Below are 21,832 nucleotides of genomic sequence, written 5' to 3'. Positions count from 1 at the left end.
AGACTTTTGGGTATATACAACAGTAGTCAAATTACTAACTGAACAACTTTAGGCTATGTATGATTCTTTTTTCTCATTGCTATGGCTCCTGGATTTTTTTGTTCTATTTTCCCTGAATTTGCTGCTCATTTTCTTTTTCTTTTTTTGAGAAATTGTTTGTAATCAGTATGCAATATTTGGAAGAGCTTGGAGAGCTTGGGTAGAGCTTTGCCATGGAGATTCAAGTGATCCAGTGTCCACCACCAACTATAAAATGTATAAATTACATACCCCTATTATTAGTAGTAGTAGTATCATTATCATTATCATTATCATTATCATTATCATTATCATTATCATTATCATTATTGGTGTTGTTTTCGAAGAGTTTCATGGATTATCTTTTATCTCTTATTTGGAAAAGTTTTGTAATTGTGAATATTACGATGTTTAAGAAAAAAGACAGCTATCTAGAATAACTTTCATTGTTTCCAGTGTATAAATGGAGAACAGACTCAATGTCCAGCTATTCTAGCCAGCCATTTGATTTTGTTTCATGAGCTTCTATTTCCCTTTCTCCTGTTAAGCAGGGCTGAGAGGTATAAGGACATAAGTTTCTTGACTCTTGTTTCTTATTTTATATAATCTCAATAAGATTATTGCAATCTTTTCCTAGAGGCAGGAAGCACATGTTTATCCAAATGAGACATAGTTAGTACAAATAACCAGATACAATTTGGATTTTCAACATTTTCCTTATACAAAGTTTATTTCTACTCACATGCAAACTTTTGGGGTATAATTCAAAGATATTAATGGTTGACAGCTTTCCTAGAGAAGAAGAGAATGAGGAGGGCTTTAAGAATTAATTAGAATGTTCTGTGAAGTTCTTTTGTTAATGAATTATAAAATGCAGAAACAAAAGTGCATACCAATGATTTGTGCACCGGGAGGCAAAGGGTTTCTTGCATAGTGAACTCTGAAGATTTGTTTTTCATCTTAAGATCTTATCCCCCTATGTCCCATCAAGTCTCTTTTAGAAACCTTAAGAAGAGAGACCCTTGGCTGCACTGAGCTTTGCCCATCACTTTTACTGTTCTTTGGACTTCGGGCATCAGAGCAACCGTATCTTAGCTTAAGTGGAGTGACATTTTTGAATATTCAACTGGGGTCCTTTTGCAAGCCCTTTTCTACTGAAATTTCCCTTGTATGCCACTCTTTCTCCCCTTACAGACATTTTACTTGTTATCTGTTAACACATATTCTTTCTTATTTTCCATTAGTTCTCAAAGTCAAGTTCCATTAAATTGCATTTTTCACTATAAAATGTGCTTATTCTCTATTTCTTCTTATGTCATTGCCCTACTCTCCTTGTAGACGAGGAGACTCAAATTCTGGGGTAAGCTTCAATCACTGTTACTCCTTTGCCCCTGGCATTTTGTCTTCTAGAATTTTTAATTTGGTTGGACTCTCTTTGGTTTAATCTTGTCTAAAATAATTAGAATGGCTGATCTTCATTCACAGCTTCCAGCCCTCTAGCTTTCACCTCACATTGCCGCTTGTGATCTCACATTAGTTTTTCTAACTTCTCATGTGGACCAGGGTAATCATCTCTGAAGTCACAGGTCCTCAAAATGTGGTCAAGGACTCTTGGGGGTCCCAGAGACCCTCTCAGTGGTTCCTCAAGGTCAAAACTATTTTTGTAAAAACATGAAGTCATCGTGTGCCTTGTTCATTCTCATCCTCCCATGAGTATGCACTGGCATTTTCCAGAGGCTACATAATTTGCGATTCTGCAACAGATTGAATACTTAAGCAGATATGCAAATCCAACCATCTTCTCATTAAGCTAGACATTAATAAGATTCACAAAAATGTAGAACAAAGTCACTCATCTCACCATTTTTTTTGTATTGGAAAATATATTTGTCATAAAAATATTTATGTTAACATGTAACATGTTTATTCTTTTTTTCATTTTTTTAACATTTAATTATTATTATTAGACAGAGAGAGACAGAGCATGAGCATGGGAGGGGCAGAAAGAGGGGGATACACAGAAACCGAAGCAAGCTCCAGGCTCTGAGCTGTCAGCACAGAGCCCGATGTGGGGCTTGAACTCACAAACCATGAGATCATGACCTGAGCTGAAGTCAGATGCTTAACCAACTGAGCCACCGGGGGGCCCCTATTCTTTTTTAATAAACGCATAAGCAAATATATTTTTTAAATTTTTCTCAATTTTAATATTTTTAGGTTTATTTATTTATTTTGAGAGAAAGAGAGAGAGATAGAGACAGAGAGAGTCCCAAGTAGGCACCAGACTGTCAATGAAGAGCCTAAAGCAGGGCTTGAGCCCACAAACAAGGAGATCATGACCTGAGCCTAAATCCAGAGCCAGATACTTAACCCACTGAGCCATTCAGGTGCCCTTCAACCTTAATTTTTAAAATTATAAGTATCAATGGATAGAAACTGCATAAATAAAAGCTGTTTGGGATCTTTTAAAATTGTGAAGAAATTAAAGGATTTCTGAGATGAAAAGTTTGAGAATCTCTAACCTAAATAATAATCCTGCCTATAACATTTTCTCTAATACTTTCCTCCAAAATATTCAATTGGCTTCATAAAATTTTTCCTGTTTTTACCTACTTAAAATATTCAGTAGTTTCACCTCAACCACAAAATATAGTCTACAGGTCTTAACCTATAATCCAAGTCCTTATGGTCTGTTTTCTGACCTCCTGTCATGCACACAGCTAGGCAAAGTCAAAGCCAAGGCCTAAATAATTCCACCAGTAAAGATACAATGAGCCCTCTTGAGATAGAGACAATTCATTACTTTCATGGTCATCAAAAGTAACAGTATCTGAAGGTGTCAGCACGTCATGGTTCTTGTCGTACACAACAAAAAATGATGACACCCCCAAAAAGAGGCCAGAGAATGCAACACAAGTTAAGAACATTTCAGTGGTGAGGAGCCAATTCTAGACCACATACACTCACATGGTTTTATGGTGTGCAATTCTATTCTCAAGGGTTCTAGGCAGGAGAACTCAGGAGGCAATAAGAAGCTGCCTATGACAGCTTCGCCTCCTATTATGTTCCGGAAAAATCATGAGGCATTCCACAGAGACTCACATTAGCTATGGTTTAAAACTTGGCCTGTATGGCTTATATGGATATGTGCACAACCATCATGGTACTATGGTGGAATCTTTTCCCTATACTTCTATCCACTTTCTTTATTTATGTATTACATACTTCTATACCAAGTCATTCTCAACTTTTAACATAGAACTTGCTGTCTTGCCTTTGTTCCTGCTGTCATCATAGTAGACTTTATCCTTTCCTTTTCCTTCAATGTTTTATTCAATGATTTTAGGACTCAGGAAAAATTCTACTTCCTCTAAGACATCTGTCTGACCCTCTCAATTAAATATAGTTTCTTTTTTCATTTATAATCTTCCATCAGAATTTACTTATACCTCCCTACCATTGCTTATTTCTTGCCACCTAGTACTTCATATTACTAGTTTCCAAATTCCATCTACTCTAATTGACTTTAAAACTTCTGAGTAAAGGCACCATGTCTAAGTTTTATCTTCTATTGGGACTAACAGATTTCCTCAGTTATCACATTGCTTAATAAATATTTATTCTGTGAATGAATCAATAATATCTAGGACTCTTAAGATCAATATGAGAGCCACAAGAAATATGAGTAGGTATTCATCCCAGGGAAGGAAGAATTTTTTTAAGTTATTATTGGAAGTTATATTCCAGGGAGATTTTTAGGTCTGAGAAATCATAGCCAAAAACTGACAGTTTCATCGTAGGTATATTTTGATCACTAACTGCTACTTGGGTTGCACTAACACATCTAGGTAGATCCCATTCATTTAAACTTAGCTTCACTTATGAATTCTTAGGGGCTGGAAAGCCTTTGAGTTCTCCAACACAGTTTATCTTCTGAAGGACATAGTTTTATTGAGAACGGGCTGGATTACATTTCTCATTTATTATAGCTAGAACAAGAGCGAGGAGAGCTGAATGCATGTGAGAATTATAGGTTCTAGGGCTTCAGAATTGAGATCTGAAGGGAGATTATATTGAAAAACAAAGCAAAATATAAAATATATGTTATTGTAACTGAGTACAGGTGTCAATGGGGCAAGTTATACAAAGAAAATGGAATACTTCATCATCTGCATTATTAGACTATGTAGAATTAATTTTTCCCTTCAATGAAACTGATATACCATTTTTTTCTGGCATCACCTAGGAATATAGTAGACCATACCAGATACAGTAGTCCCCCTTTCTCTGTGGCTTCATTTTGGCAGTTTCAATCCCCTGAGGTCAACCACCACCTAGAAGCAAATGAACCTCCTTCTGACACATGGCTAGAAGTTCAATAGTAGTCTAACATCAATCATAATGCCTATGTCATTCACCTCACTTTATCTCATCACACAGGCATTTTATCATTTCACATTGTCGCAAGAAGAGTGACTACAGTACAGTAAAACATTTTAAGAGAGATCATATTCACATGACTTTTATTACAGTATACTGTTATAATTTGCCTATTTTATTATTATTATTACTAATCTCTTGCTGTGCCTAATTTATAAATTAAACTTTATCATAGGTATGCATGTAGAGGAAAAGAACATAGGATATACAGGTTTTGGTACTGTCTGCAGTTTCAGGCATCCACTGGGAGTCTGGAATGTACCCCGCCACCCCGCCCCAGATGAGGGACACTACCGTGCATCGCTAGCAATGAGTGAATGATGAATTAAACAGATTGCTAACACATCACTTCTTTTAAATCACAGCTGCTGTGAGTCTTGATGTTCTTAATAAAAGACTGTTGTTCAGATTATTGGGCATATGGTCTTTAGGGAAGTATATTCACTTAGTAAGCCTTTATCATATTTTTAAGCTGTTTCAGCAGAATGCTCAGAGGGTATAATGAAGCCTAATAGCCTGAGTATTAATGGCTAGTACTAATAGATTTTCAGGGTCAGTATGTGATCTTTCAGTTCCAAGCATTATGTTTTTGGTTGCTCAGGTATTTTACTTGTAGAAGTCTCCTGCTGTGTTGACTCCTAACCCCCAAACATGATTTTAAAATGGTACTTTAAGTTAATTTCACTATAGCTCCCAGTTTTTAGAACAAATGCAGTGAACTTTTGAAAGATTTACCTGATTAGATTGTGGCTTATAATTTTGTTACATTTCTTCTTCATGAAACACTTTACTTTATCTGAATAAATTCTATGCTGATCTGATCCTGGACTTCAAATGATTTTTTTACTCTTTCATTTCAGTACAATTGATATATAATACATTATATTACCAATTCCTATTATGAGGGTGAAAGAATGCAGGTTAAAACAGCAGACATTTCACAGCTAAATATTGTATTTAGCTTTCCACACCTCCCCCATGCCAGCATCTAATCAAAGAATAGGGGTGGGGTGGAAATAATCTTCTCATCTGCCACATTTCATCCTCTGTCTGTCCCACAGATCTTCCCAAACCTGATTTTCAATTGTGTTATTTTTTCAAAAGTTTTAAAAAGTTTTTATTTTATTTTTGAGAGAGAGAAAGAGAGCACTTGGGGGGAGGGGCAGAGTGAGAGGGAGACACAGAATCTGAAGCAGACTCCAGGCTCTGAGCTGTCAGCACAGAGCCCAACTCAGGGCTCGAACCCATGAACCATGAGATCATGAAGAGCCAAAGTTGGACACCCAATGGACTGAGCCACGCAGGTGTCCTGTAAAGCACATTTTACAGTTCCAGATGAGAAACCAAATATCAAGAAACTATTTTTTGAGGGGGTGGGAAGGATATTAAGAAAAATCTAGTCTAATATTCTTTATACTGTGCCATGCTGGACATACTAATGCTTAATAGATGTTTACTTATAAGTAAATGTTTTATTCCAAGGACTTATTATTTTTCATAAGGTTTGTTTGTACATGAAACATACTCCTATTACAGAAAAATGAGAAACTCACAGGTTGCAAAAATATCATTTTAATGACTGTATTTTTCTATTATGTGGATATCCTACGAATTCTTTAAGAGTTCCACTACTGTTCAGAGGGTACTGTTTAATATTCCCATTATTTAGAAATATAAAACAATTTCATGGAAAAGTCTCTTTCTATGTATATTTTTATGATAATTTTCCATTTTTCTCTTTGGATTTCTAGTAGTGGACTTACTGTATCAAAACCATGCTCATTTTTATGACTTTCTAGGTTATTTCTCCAGTTGCCTTCCTAAAATGTGTTTCTAGCTTATACTTCTATTAAAGTGAGTTTTTACTTTTACAACACTATTACTGTCATTGGTTATCATTTTTTCTTAAAACAACTCAGTTGACCATGTAACTGCTTTTTGTGGATAAACTCCTATTCATTGTCATCTTTAAACATTTTAGCTCCATTACTTCATTGTGGAAGTAAAATCATGGACCCAACTACATTCCTATATGGCCCACAAATCCATTAGCTTACATATTATTAGTAAATGTCTACTGTTCTCAGTTCTAAAGCATATAATTATCAGCCCGAAAACAGTTTATCTACCTTTTCCAATGATCAATTTATAGTTCCTTATTATAATTGTAATTTCAGTAATATCCAGAAAATTTCAAAGTTAATTTACAGAAGAGGTAAAGAAAAAAAAACATGGAAAAAATAAATATTTCTAAGCAGAAACTTAAGATGCCTCTATACTAAAGTAAAATGGGATCAACACCTCTCGTTTTATTTTCAAGTGATAGGAACAGAAAGTTGCATGGTCTAAATACTAAAAAATAGTAAAATTTTTCATAATTAAACTGAACACACAAAAGACAAATAAAACAGATGCCTGTTGACTATTGAATACACATTAATTATTACTTTATGGCAGCTACAAAGAATGATGATGTGTTCATCAGTAACCTATGTGACAACCTCAACCTGTTTTGTTTCACAGCAATAATTGAATATTTGTATTGTAAATATATTGATTGCTCAGAGAGTGTAAAGCAGGTCATCTGGGTGGCTCCAGACTGAACAATTGAAACTTCAGACTAAATTCATGGGCTTTAGCCCATCTTTATGGGAACAGACCATATATTTTCTCAGTTTGACTTTCTATGAAAGAGTTACCAGCTTTGATAGGCACAATGTAATCTCTGTGCAAATCATATATGGATATTTTTTATCTCTTTTCTTTTTTGTAATCTTTATATTTCAGAAAATTGCTTATGTACTACCTCACTCTAATACTCATCTACTCAAAAACAGAGTAATTTCTCTTTAAGCCTCATATTCTAGAAATATATCATGCAATCAGTGCATTTTATTGAAGATTACTTCAGAGTGTTTGGCATTTTACTGTAAACTAATAAATTGTTGATTTATCATATCTACTTTATCAATAATTTATCTTTGTTTTTTCAGATTCTAAGAAAACAAAAACAACTATAGAAGGTATTGGAAATATTTTCTTTCTCTGTCTTATATTTGATGAATCCCCAAATTGCATTTATCCTTCAAGGACTATTGTAGAAGAAAAAAAATACATATAGGATAAGGAAAGAAGGGGAGAGAGAGAAAAAGATTGAGAATGAGAGAAAGTCAAATCTTTTCTGACAATATTGCTATTAGAAATATTTAACAAAATAAAAAATAAATATTGCCTATGTTTACCTTTCACAATAATTGTTTTCAAAGAAATGTTTTCTTGACAAGAAATTGTATAATGTTCAGTATCAAGCATGTATTTTACCAGAAAGCATAAATTCACTTAATCTTGGAAACACCAGCATCAATTAGGAACTGAATCATTACTTTAAGTCTTGAATAGAATCATAACTCATCTGGCAAGTATACCTGTTTCTTTTGTATTTGTTCATATGGGTTTACGTGTTCGCCTGTGTTTAAGAAGTCTGCAAGGTATAAATCACTGAAAATGATTAAACAGTGCAATTCTAAGTCAGTTTATTGTCACACAATGTTTTGCACGAAAATTATGGAAACACCTACAGTAATTGCCAGTAATTCAGAGCAACACTGAAATTTATGGAAAGAGAATGGGAAAGGGGCTGGAAAAATTATAGTCTAGTCCATATGTTCGGAGAGCAGTTTTATCTTTAAAAGTTTTAAGAGCAATTGTTTTGTTTTGTTTTTTATTTCTTCCAACAGAACAACCCAAGGGAAAAAGTAAGGAAATACATGCAAAGTATATTTGTGTATATGTTTTTTCTCTTTACTATCATTATTGGCCTGCTGATAGACTTGCAGTTTTGAATCTCTTTTTTTGTTTTATGCATGTGAACTCTGTTGGTTGTTTTTCTGTCAGTATGAAAAAGTACACAACCTGAGGGTCAGAGGGACTGAAAACCATGGCAATCATTCTCAAAGTCCATTGCCAAATTCATACAATCATCTAATAATATCATCCACAGCCACATAACTAAAAATACAACTTCATTCCATTAACCAAAACTGTGAGTGTAAATATAATTCCTGTAATCTGGTAAATTCTCAGTCCTTAAAAAAGACCAAATAGAATTTATTTTTCAGGCTGGTTTCATAACCTCTTTCTCATTATCTTTCTTCTTGCAATCCATAAATATTTTGGTATGTTCATATTATATATATGACATTTTGTTCTTAACATGATTTACCTTTATAAGCACCTGAGCTCCGTGTAATAGCATTGCTTGAAATCCATCCCTTAGGCAGCATCTACTGCTGCTTTAACACTGTGTTAAAGCTGTTTGCTAACAGTAAAGCCAGATACCTTGAGGTTGTATCTTTTGCAAATATACGCTCTCCTCTGAAGAAATTCTGATATATTGAACAAATGGAAACAAAAAGCCCCAACTTAACCCTACTCGATCAGCTATTAAAAATCATCACATTCCCAGAATGTAGAGCTTTTCAGGATCCCAGTGATATTAAAAAACATCTGTTTTAAAATACATACCATTTTTGAAAATTTTATGTATGTTTTGGTACTGTAAAAGGTTAGGATGCTGAGGCATTCTGTGTCATAAAAATGCTCTAAATGCACTGTGGGATGAATCATGAAATTATAGTGCGACTCAGCCAGGGGGAGCAATCTATCTATAGAGAAGTATGTGTTCCTTCAGTTTCAGATTTATGTGAGCGCACTGCTGCTGATGAGCACGAGCACACGGAAACAGAAACACTGTATAAACCATTGCACCAGCAGAAAAATGAAGGACAACCAAAGATTTGAAAAATGATATTAAATTATATATACACACACACACACACACATATATATACACACATATATAACCCTAAGGCCCTCGCTTTATTGCAGTCTGTATAATTTAAAAGATCCTGCAGACACACTGTGTCTCCTTGACAATCTCGGGAGCATTGGTAGATTTAATTTAAGAAAAAAAATGCCTTCCCAGGCATTCATTTACATCCCAACTGCTTCCTTCTTTGAGAAATTCAGTGGATTGTGACTTGGGCAGTAATAAGAAAAAGAAAACGAATTTTCCTCAACTATAGTTCCTCAACAACTATTAATTATTTCTAAATTAACTTATTTATTCTGGTTTATCATCTAGACTTGGCTTTTATTGTTGTTAATGTTGTATCTTTTAATTTGTTTGATTTCATTTTTTTGTCTTTAAGATTGTTTATTCAATTACACATCTCTAACCCTATATTCTTATTTTGCTTTTACTTTTCTAGTTGTCACAATTAAGAAGTTTTTTCTTTAGTTAAAAAAAAATCATGATAGGGAAACAGTGAAGAGTACATGGAGCCTTCCTATACATAGTTTTGAAAATTCTCATGATCTATAATTTTTTCAAAATAAAAAGTAAAAAAAATCAATCATAGATATGATTTGGCAGTTTTATAAATTTATATTTATTAAAAATAATTCAACAGTTACATCCTGAATTATCCCATATAAGTGCTCTCAACAGCATTTTTCCTCATGTTGTTCCAAATTAGCACAGGTATTTTTTGCTTGTATGATGGCTTTCTGATGTTGATTGGAAAGCCCCCTTGTTTCACTTTGAAATTTCACATATTGCCGGGATTGAATTTTGATGCATACCCAGATTACTCCCACTATGTTTTTGATGGTCATCACTTTGCAAATTTCTTAGAAATGTTACATGATTGGTGCTTCGGTCCCACAGTAAATTAAGCAAGATATTTAATTACTCCATGTTTTTCAAACAACTTTTGGGAATGTTCTTACTGTCTTTAATTTTAGCTAAATCACCTAAGTGTCTGCTTTTTGACTTGTAACACTTGGTCAAGTCATTTGTTTTATTTGTTTTACTGCCTGGATGCAACCTTGTGAGTGGGTAAACTGCTCTTTATACTTAACATGACTACACTCTTGATAAACAAATTATACACTTGAGAAGCTCATGAGATGACCATAGAGATTTGATGGCACTCTATGTTTCTGAAATACAGTTCTTAGAATTCTTTCAATGTAAACATCTTCCAGTCTCCAAAATGTATTCATTGAATGAAACTTAAGAAATCTTCACATACCTTCTCTTTAAAAAATCCGATAATAATATACCTATGTTAAAACATTTCTTGAAAATCTTCTTTTAAATTAATTTGACAAGCTTGTCAAGGGGGAAAAAAGGATTGCAGATAATAACACTCCATATAAAATCAGTACTTGCACTTTATATAAAATTAGTGCTTATTATAATAAAAATGCCATCTTACTCTTGAGGCCAGAATAACACTTTGCCTCACACAATATTGACAAGAGTGGATTCTTAAAAAGAAACACTATCTAAAAAGGACCCTATATGGAGCATTTGTCCTAAAAACAAGGGGAGTGTGTTTTGCTTTCCACTGAAAATTCAGTCTATTTTGGTGTTCTCAGCAAAGTCTTTGACTTAACTAAACGAATACCTTTTCAATATAAGAAGATTTCACCTTTGAAGAGGAAGTCCATATGGAATCTGTCCATCTTTATCTGAAAATTATTTTAAAACAGCTGCAATAATTATCCTTTGTGCTTTTTTATCCCAAATTTATTTGATGTTGATCTAATACAATAGGAAATTAATTATTTTCCATCCTTTATGGACCCTATTTAATTTTCTTTGCTTTATTAATCGTGAAGAATTGCTCTTATATAGAATATTTTTATGCTGTTCGGTGCAGGAACTCAGTGAGGGAAAGAGAGGAAAGATTTAAATACACAGTCTTAGTCTTTTCATAGCAATTATCAGTTGTTGAGCCCAGCATTAGCACATACATGTTTCTTTGTGTTAAAGCAATTAAATTATGACATATAAAATTGGAATGATAATAATGATGGTAATAATAACAATGATAATATTGTTCCTTTCAGAACAGGAAAAGAAAGAAAAACACGTGGAACCAGGTAACTGTTTTTAAATTCCTCTATCTTACTTTCATATTGTTACTTAATTTGCAATTGAATACTGAATTGCCATAGAATGGCTTGGAATTTTGACTTTTTTTTTTCTTTTCTTTTCTTTGATACAGCAAAGTCATCAAAGAAGGAACATTCAGGTGAGTTAGTCTGATGTTGCTGGGTTCTTTCTACCCTATATGCAATGTTTATTAATGTTGCAGCCTTATGACAAGAAAGGATAGGAAATCCTTCCATCCCATAGTCTTTGCAAGTTCTTGACACAGAGTTAGCACCAATGAAGTTTTTGAAAATTAAAGCCAAATAATTTGTTACACTCTTGCTACCCAATATATGTCTGTGAGCCAGCAACACCAGGTTGTTAGAAATGCAATATCTCCAGCTCCTTCCTGGACTGACTGAATCAGCATCTGTAGCTTCCTAAGTTCCCCAGTGAATTTTTCAGAGCAGTGTTTAGTGTAAAAAACAACAACAACAACAAAAAACCCCAAAAAACCCAATACAAAACAAGAGAAAAACCACTTTCTATAAGTGCATCCAATATTGCTTTACCTGTAAAATACGGAATATTCAATTTCAGCAATTACTCTCTCCCTATTCAAAATGTTACTTAATGACATTTCTTGAGTACTCAGGGGAGCTGCAATAAAAGTAGAGGTAGATTATGCCCTCAATATATTTACATTCTATTGGGGGAAAATTGAATTGAGAATCAATCAGTAAAACACATATACAAACAATTCTAAAAATGCAGTAAGTATGAATACCAATGGTTTTCTTAAAGGTTTCTAGCATTTAGCCTGCCAATTAGTTATTTCAAAGGAAAATAAATGCAAGTTTCTAAACTTATTTTATTGACTTAATTTTAAAATATTACCTTTTGTTTTTGCCTTCAAATTTCTACTCAAGGAACTTCATTGAGTTTTCGTGTGTGTGTGTGTGTGCGTGTGTGGCCATAGATTCATATAATGTCCATTATTTTCTCCTCCCATTTTATTGTATTTGAATGGAAATTGCATGTATTCAGTGCTATATAAATACCCATACAAATATAGCTCAACTATTTACTACCCTCCAACACAGACCACAGAAAACCCAGGTTCAAAGCTATACTTCTTATTCTTCTAAGTTTGTAAAACTTCCTCAGACAACCCAAATCCATTTAGTTCTTCCTCCAACTAGTTTCCATAGCATCATCCTCTTTCCTTTATAATAACACTTAACATATGGTCAGAAATTAGAGTGCTTATTTTAATGCCAGGCACACAGTAGGCACTTGATAATGGTTTATTGCATGAAATGAGCAACACCAAATAGAATAATCACATTAAAAAATTAAATGGGAATGAGGTTTAAATAATTTCCAAGATGAAATGATCACATACTTCACCATTTCACATTAATGTTGATATTACTTATCCTTTGGGAAGGAATTGTTTTGTTTACCTTACAGAGAACAGAGTATTAACATTTCCACAAGTAGGCCATAACACATATTCTTATTTATGCACATATGCAGAAAACTAAAATAAAGTATATATCATGTAAATATATAAAATATAATCCTGGAGAAACAGAGAATGACTATGGGTGTAATGAGTTTCAAGAGTTTTAATAGCTAACCATTATTGTCTAATATTAAACTTGACAAAATACAGTAACTTAAATTGCTTGAAATCATTATCTGTTCATTTCAGGGTATGATTACAGTGTAGCAGCTTTGCAGTAATTAGCTGTATTTTAAAAATTGAAACCATTGGATAATTTATCAATTCACTATGTTCTTTTCATATCACTTGAAGTAAAATGCATTGACTTGTATGTAAAAACAATCAGATTCTTAGCTAATTTAAAATGCAAAACAAAATGAATAAGTTGTGAGTGAACATTCTGTGTTGGGAGAAGATATATAAGTATAAAAAATATCTATGTTCATGGCATCTATTTATAATATATAAAAGAAAATGGAACAGTGTGGAATTTTCTCCTTCGCAGACCTGTATTTCCTTAGTTTCCAAGGTTATAGTCTTTTAAAAAATTTAAATAACCTTAAAACTATGTTAGAGACAGTGGACTTGTAATTAATTTAGATTTTATTATTTCTTGTCTTTAACAGCTCCAAGTGAAAAGCAAATAAAAGCAAGTATGTTGAATAAAACTTAAAATAACAGAAAGAGCATACTTCACCAGCTTACTAATTTAAGTTTTCTGCTTATAGACAATGCTAATGCTAATTTTTGAAGCTGGCTTACCAAATGTTTCTTGATTTTAATAATTGTTGTGCTGAAATAATATACATAATTATTCAAACTTCCCTTTTCTGTGAATTTATTCTTCTTAAAATTTATTTTCATTTGTAAATGTTAATTTCTCCAGATCATAACTCCTTTTTGAGTGGTTCATAATTTTTGTTTCTTATTTTGCAGAATAAGTGATCTCTTCAGTTTCTTAAACACATCAGACTTAATTTTCCTAACAATTAATCACTTGATCGAACCAACAGGCAACATAATTTGTCTACCAGTGAAAGACATTGTGTCTTGAATGAAATGAAGCCTCCAACAACTTTAACTATTGCTCTTATAAAATCATAATTTCCTTTTAGGGTTTATATCTTCAGATTATGAATATTAACAGATAACTATAATATACCATGACATTTGCATCAATAGTAGCTTTCACTCCATGCTAGGGATAAATGCTGGTGTCTTTGATGGTTTTTCTCAATTGTATGAAGTACTTAACAGATTGTCATTAATGAAAGTTATTTTAGGCATAAGGACATATATTTGATTTCAGAAAAAATATACTTTAACTTCTCTAAGATTGATATACAGGACTTACTGTCAAACTTAAGTTCTTCACATGATATAAATATAATTATATTTTTCATTTGGTTTGGAGCTGCATAGGTATGGTATTAATATATAAAACAAATGCATGTTTTATTTAGTGCCAGGATTTTGAGATAAAGTATTTCATTGGTGGATATATCAGAGAAAAATTAGAAATATAATGGAGAGTAACTTGGTGGGCATGTCTTTTAAAAAAATTACAGTTGGAAGTGTTTATATAGACATTACAGACTTTGATTGAGAGGTGTAACATGAACCTAAAATTCTATTTATATTTTCATGAAAATTTTTAGTTGAATGTAAAGCTGATTGGAACTCTGTATTATGGAATCTTCAGCATGCTAATACTTAGTCTGTAGAAATGCATAATCAAGAAAATATATAAAACAAAACTGATAATTTTGCAGCACTGGTAGAGAATGTTAGATTGAAGACTATGCTAAAAATGAACATTTTCTTCCCAGAAAAATGTGACATATAGATAAAAATGTTGATTTGCAATAAAACAGCCCTGTTAAGTTCTGCTATCTATGAGGCACACTATCCAATCAAGTTTTGAAGAGATCAGCATCTTTTGCAGGAAATTAGCAAATTAAGTTGCTAAATCATCTTAGACCCAATATAAAAGTTTCAAAAGAATTAATACTCAACTCTTCATACAGTTGAAAAATTTAGACTTGACATGGGCATTATTGCTCAATACAAAAATTAATTACAGATAATTCATAAATTGCTTAAATTCTCTACTAACAGTGTGACCATCCATTTATTCAACTAAGAGTTGCTTTTCGGTCTTGAAACCATACAACAGAAGAATTTTTACACATCTGCTATGCACAGTAGGCCATTACTTTATTGTAGGCAATAACTTTATTGCCTAAGGTAAAGATTGCTCTTCATTACAAATACTCTTGAAAATTCCTCATATAATATGGTGCACATAGTTTTTTGTATATAACCTAAACATTTGGGATATGATTTATGGTATCCTAAGTTATGAGAGCAAATGAGAGTGAGATGTATAGTTTAATTAACATAAATTAAATATTTATATGATACAATTGCTTGGTGTTGAATTAAAAAGGAGAGGTGAGATTGACAGGGTTAGTGCAAGTCCATCGAAAAATAAAAGGTAGCTGGTCATTAACACTTCATTCCAGGAAATAACTAGAATGTTGGTTGAATTTGTGGTGTGGAACTATTTGTTCTAGGTGCCGGAGGAAATCAAAATCACTGTAGGAAAAATACTGGAGGACACAGACAAACTCGGGAGCTCTCTTAGTTCATGGTGGAGGTCGTCATTGTACCATGAACTTGAAGGAAACAAAATATTTCAAATTCTAGAAGGTAGTACTATGGAGGGGCACTTAATACCTCTCTATATAAAGTTATGTGTCAGGGGTTATGTGGGTAGAAGAAGACTGTCTTGGACTTAGCAGGCATGCCAAACCTAGATTTACAATTTCTGCAAGTCAACACAAATTCTTTTATCATAGGACATACAAAAATGCTTCAACACACCCAGTTCCCTTCTCTGCAGTCCATTGTAGCTGCTTTCCCACATGCTGGATAGCAACATAGGAGTTGACAATATGATTAGCCATTTCCAAACAGGAAAAGATCCAAATAAGTAGATTTTTAAGCCCTAGGTCATTTCAGGTCTTTAATGTTCTCCTTGGTGAATCTTCAAGAGGAAATGCAGTACACAATGCTTAGCAACTATATTTGACCACATCATATCCTTTTTTTCCCTCCAAGAACACTTCAGTGACCAATGTGCCTCAAGACCTTGGAAACACATCTATATATTACTTCCTTCTTCGTATCAAGGACCACAGGGCTCTGATCATGTATTCTGTGTGCATGTTCTTCCAGCCTCTGGTCAATCTGAATTTTGAGCAAAAAAGGCTCCAAAGTCCAGTCATTTTTAATTTTTTTAAGTAATTTTAATTGAAGTGTCAATAGTCATGCATTTTTCTTCCTTTGATCTTAGCACTGCATTTGACTTGTGTGTGCTCAGCCACCAAGCCTAACTGTCTTTATTACCTTAACTACACTTCAATACCTAAATGTGTGAGTCAGATGATTATCTCTTGATCTACTAATACATGTCAAGATTCTTCAGGAGAAACCAATACACAGAATTTAAAAGTAAAGTTCCTTTGGGACACCTGACTGGCTCAGTCAGTGGAGCATGTGACTTTTGACTTTGGGGGTATGAGTTTGAGCTCCACATTGGGTGTAGAAATTGCTTTTAAAAAAAGGGGGAAAAAAGTCCCTTTTGAATCCATTAGGTGTATACTATTAGAAGAGTACTTGGGGACAATTTACATTAGTTAGAAAAGTGGCATGGCTTTTGGGAATCAGTTACCTACTCTGTAATGGAAGTTACGGGGGGAAAATATCTATGGACCTGAACAATAGCTCTGATGTCAATAAGGTGTGTCTAGAACACAGACTGCATGACATGTATGACCATGCATGTCAATTGGTGAAGACAGTCTTAATATTCATATTCATATTCATATGAATAATTATTATTAGCACTTCCTTTCACTTGCTCAATTTTGATAATAAATTATAATATCACAACTCAAATTACAGACAAGGCTGACTGAATAAATTCAAAATAGTACTAATACAATACTAACAAAATACAAGCTACACACTTGGAAACAATATTTGTAGCACACATAAGTAACAAGAAGTGAGTAGCAAAAATTAAATAACTTTAAAAATGAATACAAGACATTGATAGAACAGTGGACAAAAAAAATGGGTAAAAAGATATAAGTAAGCATCAAAAAAAGCCCACAAATGTTTTATAAGCATATCAAAAGATGTTTAGTCTCTTAGTATAATGGAATTTTAATTAGAAGCACAATGGGATACTATTGGACATGTGCCAGATTGACCAAAAAAGAGGAAAATTATTATTCTGGGAACAGTAATCATATGAAACAATGGAAACTCACCATACACTGTTGGTATGAATGTAAAATTTGGGGGAACATTGTGGCATTTATCTGGAAAAATTAAACATGAGAAAATGCTATGAACTAATGATTTCACTTCTAAGAAAATTCTTCAACATGTGCACCAGGAGACATGTGTGGGAATGTTTAAAGCAGGATTATTTATAACAGCACAAAAATCAGACATGACCTAATGTCCATTGGCAGAAGGATGAATATATAATTATTAGAATGTACATATAGTGGAATACTGTACAGCAGTTAAAATTAATCAGCCACAGCTACTCATGTCAACATGGCTTCCATAAAAAGTTAAACAAAGATTTTGAAGCAGTGCCAAAAATGAAAACTAGTTAAGGGTACTCCATAGGCAGGATCTAGGGCAGAGGTTTAAGAATACACAGAAGCAAAACAAAGAAGTGATTTAATTGGCTGTAACTTAAATGTTTGCTTTGTTTGGGAAGGTTTAGTTATTTGGATGTCATGATAGTTGCTCTTGAGTTTTAGTTTCTCAGATTCCAGAAAAATCTAGAAGACTCTGGCTTTGGTTTATTTCTATAAGCCACCAAAATCGCTAGAGCTACCCCAGTCTAAGAGCCTCTGTTTGTGACTATTTTAACACTGCATCTCAACATGATGTTTTGAAGAAGCAAATTACAAGAATTAAACAATATAAATCAATATTTATAAAGTTATCTCACTAAACAATATAGTTCAATCTATGAAAAATGGTCTTGTCTTTGTTTAGAGGTAAGTACATGTAATAAACAACTGTGTTAAAAAATAAGAAAATGATTAATATAAAATTTAGGACAATAATAATTCTGAGATGAAGGAAAAAGCATGAGGTAGTGGAATGAGTAAGAGGTTTCACAAGCTTTGGTGATATTTTATTTCTTAAGCTTGCTGGATGTTACAAAGGTATGCATTTTTTATTACCATTCATTAAAGTGCGCACATATGTTATATGCTTTTGTATCTTTCATTTATATAATATTTTTCATAATTAGTCAAGTTTTAAAAAAACAGAGTGAGAAAACAGAATTGGTGACACTGTCACAACTCCCTGGAGGCTGTGATGGACCACAGAGAGAGGAGGCAACTGAGATGGGAGGTGTATAGAAGTGAAGGATGTGGTTGTCTGCAGTTATAAAGAGTGACATATTATGTTTTTGAACTGATGTGAAAGTGTCACTGAGGTGGAAAACTGATGAGGTAGCAGATAGAAGCAATATTTGCAAGAAAAAGACCTTGACTTGGCAGAAGGAGAAGGGAGGCAGGATGGACTGGTATTAAATTGGGGTGGGGACCCATCATCCTTTGGGATTGAAAGGAAAACAAATGGCGCAGGTATGTGCTGGTGAGGTGGTGAAAACAGGAGGTAGTGTAGTCTGCTTTTATTTTCTCCCTGAATTTCTCAACAGCAGCTTGCCTCTACACTGCAGGATATTGGAAGTTTGAGGAGGGGAGAGAAGGCATGAACCAGTTGTCTAGAATGGGAAAACAATTTCCATAGGTCTGTGCTAGTATTGCTGATCAGTGTTGAACACTCCCCTTAACTACTGAAATGTGACAACTCAAGTGAGACCTGAAGCAGGAGTAGGGACTTCCTCAAGTTTGGATGGCTGCTCAGGTGGCAGACATAAAGTAGTTTTGTGTTTTGAGGGTGTCATGGGCTGAATTGTGTCACTGCAAAGGATATCCTAAAGTCCTAAGTCGGTACCTATGAGTGTGATTGAATCAAGTTAGGATGAGGTCATACGGATTAGAGTGGGCCCTGAATCCAATGACTGGTGTCTTTAGAAGGAGAGGAAGATTTGGAGATGCACAAATTCGTACAGAGGGAGGAGAATCATATGAACAGAAAAGGAGGAATTGGGGTGAGGCAGCTATAAATCAGTAAATGCCAAGGACTGCCAATAACCACCAGAAGCTAGCAAGAGGCAAGGAAGGATTCTTTCTATGAGAGTTCCAAGATAGCTTCAGAGTATGGCCCTGACAGCACCTTAATTTTGGACTTCTTGCCTCCAGAACTTTGAAAGAATAAATTTCTGGTGTTTTTAGCCACCGAACAGTTTAAAAGCAGCCTGAGAAACTGCTGGTAACTGTAAAAGCAGATCACTAAGTGAATGATTTAACCATGGCTCATTTAAATATTGATAAGACTAATGAGCAGGAGCAGTGAAAAAGGGGTAAGGTCAAAAGAACAAAAGTATTGATGGAGTCAGATACCATTTGGAAAAGGTTCTTTTTAAAAAAAATTTTAATGTTTATTTTTGAGAGAGAGCGACAGAGTGTGAACAGGGGAGAGGCAGAAAGAGAAGGAGACACAGAATCTGAAGCAGGCTCCAGGCTCTAAGCTGTTAGCACAGAGCCTGATTCAGGGCTTGAATTTATGAACTGCTAGATCATGACCTGAGCTGAATTCGGATGCTTCACTGACTGAGCCACCCAGGTGCCCTTATTTGGAAAAGATTCTTGAGTAAGTGAGCTGTAAAATGAAGAATGGTGCCAGAGAATAGGATTTGGGGGATCAAAGTTTTGGAAGCAAAGTCCAAGAGTATGTTGGTAGGGGGCAGGAATCTTGTTTTAAGTGAGGAGGTCAAGGAAATGAGAGATAAAGCATACATATGAACTGTGTGTATGACTCCCAATCCTAGTTAAATATTAGAGTACCTTGGAAAGCTTCCAAATATATGAATACCCAGGGCTCCTTTCAGATCCATTAACTCAGAATCTCAAAGCTTTCAAAACTCTATAGCTCACCATAGACCTACTACATCTGACACCCATAGACTTGTAATAGCCCCCAACTTATTCTAATGCTCAACCGTGTTTGAGAGTGGTTCTTAATGAAATCTCACAATAGTAGAGGAAGACAACTATGTGCAAAAATACTCAATGAGGGATGGTGCTAGAGTATAAGGTCAATAATGACAATAAGAGGAGGGATCAAGCCAGATACAAACTGATAGTGTACACTTCAAAGGAAATGAGATTTACGGAAAGCCAGGAGATAACAACCATTGAGAAATAATAGACACTTTGGTATGTAAGGGTTGGGAAAACAAACATTCTCCATTTTAGAAGACTGCTTGCAGAGTTGCAGAGGCCTTAGGTAGCTAGGGGGTGGTTAAAAGAAGACAGCAAAGCTCATGCTCTGAATAGGGGCTGAGGATACTGTTGCATATACTGTAGTGGAGAGTTGGAAGGACTTTGGTAAGGATCTGTTTTTAGGAGAAATGTGAACTCTGTTTTCTGCCAGAAGCCTAGGTTCATGGTGGTAACTGAGGTAAACACAAATGGGGATCACAGAAGGATTCAGCTTGATGGTCTCTTAGGGGATATATGGTAATCAGTTTCCAAACTATGGTCTGGACCAAAGGCATAAGCATCACCTGGGAAATGATTAGAAATGTAAATTCTCAGGACATGCCCTAGACTCTTTGAATCACAAACCATCTGGGCTGTGTCTGAGTTTTAACAGCCCACGGGGTGACTCAGATGCATGCTGAAGTTTGAGAACCACTAGTGTAAAGTCTTTATCTGGAAGGTGTACAACAGCCAGGGGTCTGCATAGTCCTGGAGCTCAGGGTCTTAAGACAGCCTGGAAGAGGTTATTTACATGACTTCTCAAATTGCAAAGCTCATGATATCTAATATGGTAGAATTGAAGCCTGAACATGATGTGAAGGCCTCTTCTGACATCTGATCTTTCTCACAGCCCAAGGTCTATGGCATAAGGATGGACGGAGAGGGGGCATGAAGAGTCCTGTTGTGTGGTTGTTCCTAGAGCTCAGCTGCTGAGTGCATATGAGTGAGGGGGATACGTACACATCTAATGAAAATAAAAGTAAACATAAACATACAGGTGGCCAAGGAGAACAACATCAAAAAATAAAAAGTCAGTAAAATGAATAAATATTTGTAAATATTCACCAGTTCATTGTTATTTTTGTTATTTTCCTATAGACTGGAGAAAGTTCTTTCAATTAGCTATGATTCGAGGTCCAAAATTTTGTACTAGGACCAGCATTTCAGATTATGTCTTCCAGACAGCTCTCTTATATTCCACACCAGATAAACTACATGAGAAATCACAGGAGGCCACTTTGGCCTTTAAAAAATTTTCTCTCTCTCCAAGCAATATTCAAATGGAATTTTCCATAATATTACAGCTAATCTTTTATAATATAGAGCTAATTGATTGAGATCAAATACTGCTTGCCATCCCCATAATTAAAGGCTAAGCGAAAAAGTCCTCTTCCACACAACTCATACATCATTTTACATTTGAATATAAACTAATTAGTATTCCAGTGTATTTTGTGAAATAAGCCACCTTGTTTTATGGCCACTACTTACATAGGCATTAAAATTTAATACGGCAGAGCAGTATGTGGGAGAGATAAGAGAGTTCATTACTTTAAAAATATGTAAGTACTTTATAGAGTGGCTCTTCTTTGCTGCTTGCTTTGCTCTCAGGCGCCACACATATTTTATCTTTTGGGCACTTTTAGTCTTGTCTGACTTACAATACCATAAGATATCGACCTGGCATCTCTGATATCCATTTCTCAT

At 34.3% G+C, this 21,832-nt stretch overlaps 1 protein-coding gene across 1 annotated transcript in view; it reads left to right on the top strand.

The window, feature by feature from the left end:
- The window catches only part of TRDN (triadin), a 305,883-nt gene that overhangs the window by 190,407 nt on the left and 93,644 nt on the right, over window positions 1–21,832 (top strand). Inside the window, 5 exon segments of the mRNA XM_047860375.1 lie at window positions 7,452–7,481; window positions 8,196–8,213; window positions 11,377–11,409; window positions 11,535–11,561; window positions 13,538–13,564. Of these exon segments, the coding sequence (XP_047716331.1) occupies window positions 7,452–7,481; window positions 8,196–8,213; window positions 11,377–11,409; window positions 11,535–11,561; window positions 13,538–13,564 (135 nt within the window).

This window comes from Prionailurus viverrinus, chromosome B2, assembly GCF_022837055.1.
Source record: "Prionailurus viverrinus isolate Anna chromosome B2, UM_Priviv_1.0, whole genome shotgun sequence".
Taxonomy (NCBI): Eukaryota; Metazoa; Chordata; class Mammalia; order Carnivora; family Felidae; genus Prionailurus; species Prionailurus viverrinus.
This window is presented reverse-complemented; position numbering and strand designations above follow the sequence as displayed.